Genomic DNA, 6,678 nt, shown 5'->3' on the forward strand with positions numbered 1-6,678 from the left:
TGCAGAACTCGGAGCCTGACTTAGTGAGTAATTTGTACAGTCCCGTGGGTTAAGGTTTTCTATTAAGCTATCTCTGCTGCTAATAATTTAGCTGGAAGATATGTTAGATACAGAATTGGGGAAACCCATCTCAGGGGATAATGACATTGTGAAGCCATATTATGTCTACCGTGGGGAACAATTTTAAGCCTGTGCTAATAGTTGAAGCTACGAGAGATGATTCTGAATGGAGGAAATGGTTGAGGGCTCTGCGGGCAGCTGTAAGGCCTTTGGGTTGTGGAAGGTAATCATGTAACCCGATTGATCGGTGACACGGAATCCCATTAGTCGCTGTCACACCACACCAGCCGAGGAGGGTCTCTGGCCGGGGGGTCACCCAGACCGAAGTCCAGCTCTTGGTACCTTCCAGCTGTTTGACCCCCGGTGAGTCACTGGGCTACTGAAGATTTCATTCAGAAGGGCCCCAGCACGAGGCACTGTGCGTCCAGGGCCGGCCAGCTGGACGCCGGGCCCCACGGGACGCGGAAGGTCCATGGTTTGCACGAACATGAAACGTGGGGCGTGGAGGGCGGAGAGGGGCTCCCTCCGCTGTGTTCCGTTCCCGGATCAGCTGTAGGCCAACGACAGCTGGGCTGGCAGGGCCCCTGGCTCACAAAGGCTCCTGAAAACATTAACACTGCCCTGCAACAGGCCCAGGCAGGCTTCGGGAACCGTGGCCGTCGTGAGTTAGGTTTCAGGACTTGGTAAGGTGATGGAGCAGTGGCACGCGGACCCTCTTACGCCTGTGCCCCCCCCAGAAGGACGCTCTTTGCAGGACTCCTGCAAAAGTCACATTTACCTTCGTCGCCATCTCTCTCCCTGGTGAATTAAGCCCGAAAGCCCGCGTTGGGAAGGTGTACTGTGTGCTCTCACCATTAGCAGTGGATGGAGTGAATGGTGATTGTGTCGCACAAAACCCTGGAGCTGAAAACTGAAGAAACAAAACAGAAACAGAAAGGAAAAAGGGTTGTCTTTGGACAGACTTCATCCTTCGAGAAGACGATACAAACAAATGCACGTATACATGTAAAGGGACAGTGAGACAAGTGTAACACTCTGGGAGTCTTGACCTCTCACGTTAGGCAAGTTTTGATTGGTGGGGTTTCATAGATGGGGTGATGCTGGCCCTTCTTGGAAAACCGTTCGTGCCTTCCTTTGTAAAACGAAGTCTTAGTCCCTCGGCTGAGGGAAGCCCTTCCGGACCCGACCGTGAACCTCGCTGCCGCTCCTTCCCAGTGCTCTCTCCGTCCTGTGACTTTGGCACGTTGGACAGATGCCCCCGGAGGGCCTCCCACGAGCAGATGGCCCCGTGGCCTGCAGCTCAGGGTGGGGCCCGGCGCCTCTGGCTCAGCCGGGAGCAGAGCCTCGATGCAGAGAGGGGTCCAGAGCAGAGGCCGAGGACGGGGAGCCTGGAGTGTGCGAGAGGGCTCAGAACAGAGCCCAGGTGAGGCTGTGGAAGCAGCAAAGAGGGTGTCCCAGTGAGTAAAGCTGAGGTCAGCTCAGCAATGTGAGATGGCGCAGAGCCTTCTGGAAAGGTGAAGACAGAACTCTGCCTGGTGGGTGTGCTGGTTGGGAGATGCTCACTAGCCCCTCTCTGTCTGCGAAGCCTTTTGCCGCCACCCCGGACAGCACCACCCTCCACGACGCAGCCCCCGGGCCCCCACGCGACGGTGATAAGCACTTGGTTTACCGTTATTCCAAGCACGGCGGCCTCACTTGGTCTCTGCCTGTCTTCCTCCCCACGTCTGTGGGCAGAGGCCGTGTCTGGGTCATCTCGGGACCTCCCCCTCCTCCTGGGCTGGCTCCGGAGAACCCCACTATCATGGACACGGGAGGCTGCGGCCTACGCGGGGGGCAGGGTTCCCCGTGTCCACGGCCCTGGTTGCGGCCCTCGTCAGTACGGGGCCGTCGTGGTGTCCGCGTCGTTCACAGGGACAGGCGTTTTTAGCCAGTGGAAACTCGCTGTTGTGACTGCCTGGCGTCTCCCGTGCCCAGGAGTGTGTGTGTCTCAGAGCTCGTGTGCTGGTTGATCTCAACATTTTTATCGCATCATCCGTTTACCTGAGGTGCAGCAGGCTTACTTGGCACGTGGAAGGTCCCAGGCCCTCAGCACGGATCACCCCGCCCCTGCACCTCTTCCTTTGTGTAGAATTTCCTGACAGTTAAGGGGAAAAAAAGCATTTGTTGTTCCCCTCCTTTCCCCAGCCTTCTGCCAGGCACTCTCTTTCAGTGTGAAATAAATCAATATTTGCTTCTAAAGTCTGGGTGCACAGTACATTTTCCCATTTAAATGAAATGGAAGCAAACACTAAAAGAAAAAAAAAAAAGAAAAGGTCGTGATTCACTCTAGAAAAACAAATCAGGCTAAATGTGTTAAGAGTTTCCACTCAGGATAGGTCTCTGCTTCTGGTGAATTTTTCTAGTCCACATTAGCAGTTCCTCCTGATCGTAGCTTCGTGTGGTGCCCTCCCCAGAAAGGCCTTCCCGTTCCTCTAAGTGCAACATAATCTCCCTGTTGACACAGCGCTACCTGCTCACAGGGTACAGTACTGTCACAGGGCCGGAGGGGGACCCCTGGAAGCCACTTGGGTCAGTCCCAGGGGAGCATGGAGTCGTGGTTGTTGCAGACGGACGGGCAGGGAGAAGGTGGCTTCTCTAGACACCAGCTGGGAGAGGAGTCAGGTGCCATGACTAGGAGCTTCCAGAGGCCACCTGACTGCACCCGCCTTTCCCGTCAGTCCCTGGAGTCACTGCTCCTTCTACCCGCCCTGCCTGGCATCCCTCCCTGCTTCTCCTCCAGAGATGTTCCCTGGCCACCGGCCCCTCCCACCCCCCAGGCTCTGCCGGCCCCTCGGCCCCTGCGTCTGCCCCGCTGGGCTGTGGTTTTCCACCGTGCCTGTCACGGCCTCTGGTACCTGGTGGGGCATCACTCAGCAAATACGTACTCGTGTGTGCCAGTCATCCAGCTTGGCCCTGGGGGAGAGCTGTACCTGGACTCCGCAGCCCCTGCCCGCACGGAGCGCAGCGTGGTCTGGCGGGGTGTGAGAAGAGGACAGAGGTTTGGAGGAGGGGAGGAAGTCACAAGTGACGGACAGGTCGCAGTACCTTTCAGGCAGCGGGTGTTTACGAAAGTCATGTCCGACGAATACTGCGGGTGCCGGAAGGGCCGTGGTGTGGTTAAACACCCACTTCGTGTGTAGAATGTCCTTTATCTTTCCTCCAGCCCCCTGAAGTGGGCATTAGTCCCCCGTTCACAGATGAGAAAACTGAGGGTTATAGGGTAGGTGTGTGGCCTCACAGCTAATCGTGGCGAGCAGCCGTTCAAGCCCTGCTTAGCGCAGGACAAAGGGCCGTGTTGACCAAGGGACTCCTTTGGCCTTGCCGTTCGGACCCCAGCCCTTGCCCTGGAAAGGATGCTCCTGTCTCACGTCCCTGCACACGTCTGAGAACTCTGATCCCCTTAGAGAACAATCCCATACCCTCCTTCTCTTCCAACCCTTCCGTTATTTTTGCGGCCTCAGGCTCCCAGCTCCTCCTAAACCTTCCCCGTGTTCTTTTGATGACTTTTCTTCCCGAGATCAAAGACGGCTGTTATTTAAAGCAGGCCAGAGCCCGCAGGGTCAGGGACGCTGGGCATCAGCACTACCGGAATTGGCTCTGTCTGGAACCCGCCTGCTTGGAGCTCCGGACAGTGGCCTGGCTGTACAATTCAGGTGCCCTCCACCGACAGATGTCCCCACAGACTCTCCTGCCCAGCCCCGGGGCGCGGGGGCTACCTCCGCCGGCCACCTCCCCCGGATAGCTAAGGCATTGGTGTTGGTGGACTGCATCTGGGGGGAATCAGTCTTGCAGGAACATCTCCTTTTTCCCAGTGCGAGACTGATCTGCAGTACAGGGGGCTGGGCTCCCACAGTGTGTGGAAAGCCAGAAAACCCGGGATAAACCTAGGCCCCTTTCTCAGCTCCAAATGGCCCAGCTTTGAATTTCCAGGAGCCGCCCACCCAACCCTCGACACGGTTGCAGTGCATAATCTGTGCGCTGCCCTCCAACCCGCACACCCTTGGCCACCCCCGCGCCCCTGGGAGGCAGCTTGGCGTCAAGAGAAGAGCCTGGACTTTGGGTGTCAGCTCGGGCTCCGCCACCTGCCGCTGCTGGGGCCTCTGGCCGTGTCGCTCTGCGGCGTGGAGCCTCCCTCTCTTGGTCCATAAAGCAGGGACGGGAGCAAGCGCAGGGCCCTGTGTGCAGTGGGGACGAGCTCCCGGAAGCTACCAGACGCTCCGTCAGCAGTAGTTGTGATTCTGTTGTCGCGGCTCGACCCGGAAGCAGGACCCGTGTGACCTTTCTCTTGCCCTCACACAGGTCACGGACGAGGAGCCCAGCTCCAACCACACGGTCATGATCCAGGAGACCCTCCAGCAGGCCTCCGTGGAGCTGGCTGAGGAGCACCACCTCGTGGTGTCCTCTGACGACGTGGAGGGCATCGAGACGGTGACCGTCTACACTCAGGGCGGGGAGGCCTCGGAGTTCATCGTCTACGTGCAGGAGGCCGTGCAGCCCGTGGAGGAGCAGGCGGTGGGGCCGCAGGCCCAGGAGCTCTAGGGGACGCGCGGCGGCGGCTGGACGCCACGGGGCGGGCCCGCCAGGCTCTCCGCGGGACGGCACCCTTGGTGGCTCTCTCCTCCACGGTCCCCGCCCAGGCGGCCAGATGGGGCTCCCCTCGTCCCCCTTTGGGGGGGCAAGGCGACCGGCATCACCAGCAATACAGGACCCCCCGTTCCCAGCACAAACACACACACCCCTTCCTCTGCGTCCTCTGCTTCCGGAAAGACTAGGCATCGACTTCCCACACAGCCCACGCCGCATCGCCCCTTTGCTTCGGGATTCATGCAGGGACCCGGTGCCCGTCAGCGTCTGCCCTGAATCACACCCCCAACTCCCTGACCCCGTGCAGGTGCCCAGCCTTCCTCTGGGACCGCTCTGTGGCCTGAATGATGGGAGGGAGCCAGCCGGCACGGAGAAAGTGACCTTCTGGTTTGGAATCCCCTCCCGGGGAAAAGAGGGGAGGGGATCCTCGCTTTATCCACAAGGTCCCACTCCCCCACGTCCCCAAGTGTCGAGGGCACTTGTTACCGCTTGCGGAAACCACGGTTGAGGACCTCTTGTTCCCGCGACAGGCGGGGTCTTAGCTTACGTCTTAGAATCCTGCTTTTTAAAAAAAAAAAAAAAATGCACTTTTTACTATTCACCTCCCGTTCTATGAGATGTGGTGGGTAGAATAAAAACATTCTCGGCCTGAGCACTCCAGTGTCTCCATTAGCGTGGGTGGTCTGTGTCTCCCCCTCTTGTGAATCAGAGTCTTAGGTTTGGGCCCCACCCGGAACCACCCCATCCGAGGTCCAGAGTCCTCAGCTCATAGATGAGGGTGCCCCCCCCCTTCTAAAACATTTTTACATTTGCTTTGGGGCCACGGCTGGAGGTGAACGGTCTTGCCTTTTATTTCCCGGGGCCTGGCCCTTGGTTTGCTGCCTCTGAGACGCTGCCCACCCCTCCTTTCCACCTTATGCTCAGGAGGGGCGACCAACGGACCGAAGGCGTCATGGCACGCTGCTCTTGGAGGTGCAGGCCGGGAGCCGTGATAAATCCCTTCTTGAGCCTCTGCCCTGTGCACAGCATGGTAGGGGCATCGGGGTGAGTCCTCCGGCGGCCTGCCCCGTCCTGGGTCTCTCGACATCATCACCCACCCTTCAGTTCACGGAGGCCAACATGTGTTTTCTCTGAGAACCCTTCAAATGAAATCTTCGGCGTATATAAACGGATGCACCGACACAAAGCGGTAGTTGCTCTGGTTGAAGACGGTGGAGTTCACCGCCCCGCGCACTTGGCCCTCCGTGGGTCATCCCACCCCGGCAAGGCCCCAAGGCGCCTCTTGAAGGAGGTGTAAAGCTGCTGCTCTAAGACCAGGAGGCAGGTGGCCTCTTGCCCTAAGCAAGGAAGGGAGTTCAGGGAAGGAAGGACACTCCCCGGTCGGGATGAGTTGGGGAAAGTTCCCAATGGAGGCGGCCTGTGATCAGAGCCTTGCAAGCTAGATGGGAGGATAATGGTAGAAAAGTAGCACTGAGTCCTGCCCGGGACGGGACAGCATGGGGGAGGGCCAGTGACCCTTGGGCAGTCCATCTGGCTGATGGGTGGCTCTAAGGAGAAAAGCAGAAAGATCAACCAGAAGCCAGAACCTAGAAGAACCAGGGATGATGAGACAGGATGGATATTGATCTTATTCAGTGAACCACGGGGACGTGGCAGCTGTGCGTAGCCCCAGGGTGTGGAGGGCAGAGCGCTCCTCCCGAAAGGGTGATGTCTGGACACCAGGGTGGGCTATGTTGCGATGCTGGAGCATATCCAGGTTGGAGGCAGAGTTCCCGGGCTCAAGCCCAGCTCCATCCCTTCCTACTTGAGTGACCTTGACACGTTTCTGAGTTTTAGTTCACTCCTCTGTGGAATGGGTCTCAGGATAATTGCTAACTGCTAAGATGGCTGAGAGGATTGAGTGGGCAAAGCCCTGGGAGACACTCACAGAGTAGCTGGCCCATACTCTGCACGTATCGGTTACGATTTGTATCGCTAGGCACGGGGGACCAGACC

At 58.3% G+C, this 6,678-nt stretch overlaps 1 protein-coding gene across 1 annotated transcript in view; it reads left to right on the plus strand.

The window, feature by feature from the left end:
* The window catches only part of ZFAT (zinc finger and AT-hook domain containing), a 191,667-nt gene extending 186,315 nt beyond the window's left edge, over positions 1-5,352 (plus strand). The window contains 1 exon segment of the mRNA XM_030303806.1: positions 4,399-5,352. Within this exon segment, the coding sequence (XP_030159666.1) occupies positions 4,399-4,638 (240 nt within the window). The 3' untranslated portion in view covers positions 4,639-5,352.
* Positions 5,353-6,678: the final 1,326 nt, after the last annotated feature.

The sequence above is a fragment of the Lynx canadensis genome, chromosome F2 (assembly GCF_007474595.2).
Source record: "Lynx canadensis isolate LIC74 chromosome F2, mLynCan4.pri.v2, whole genome shotgun sequence".
Classification (NCBI taxonomy): Eukaryota; Metazoa; Chordata; class Mammalia; order Carnivora; family Felidae; genus Lynx; species Lynx canadensis.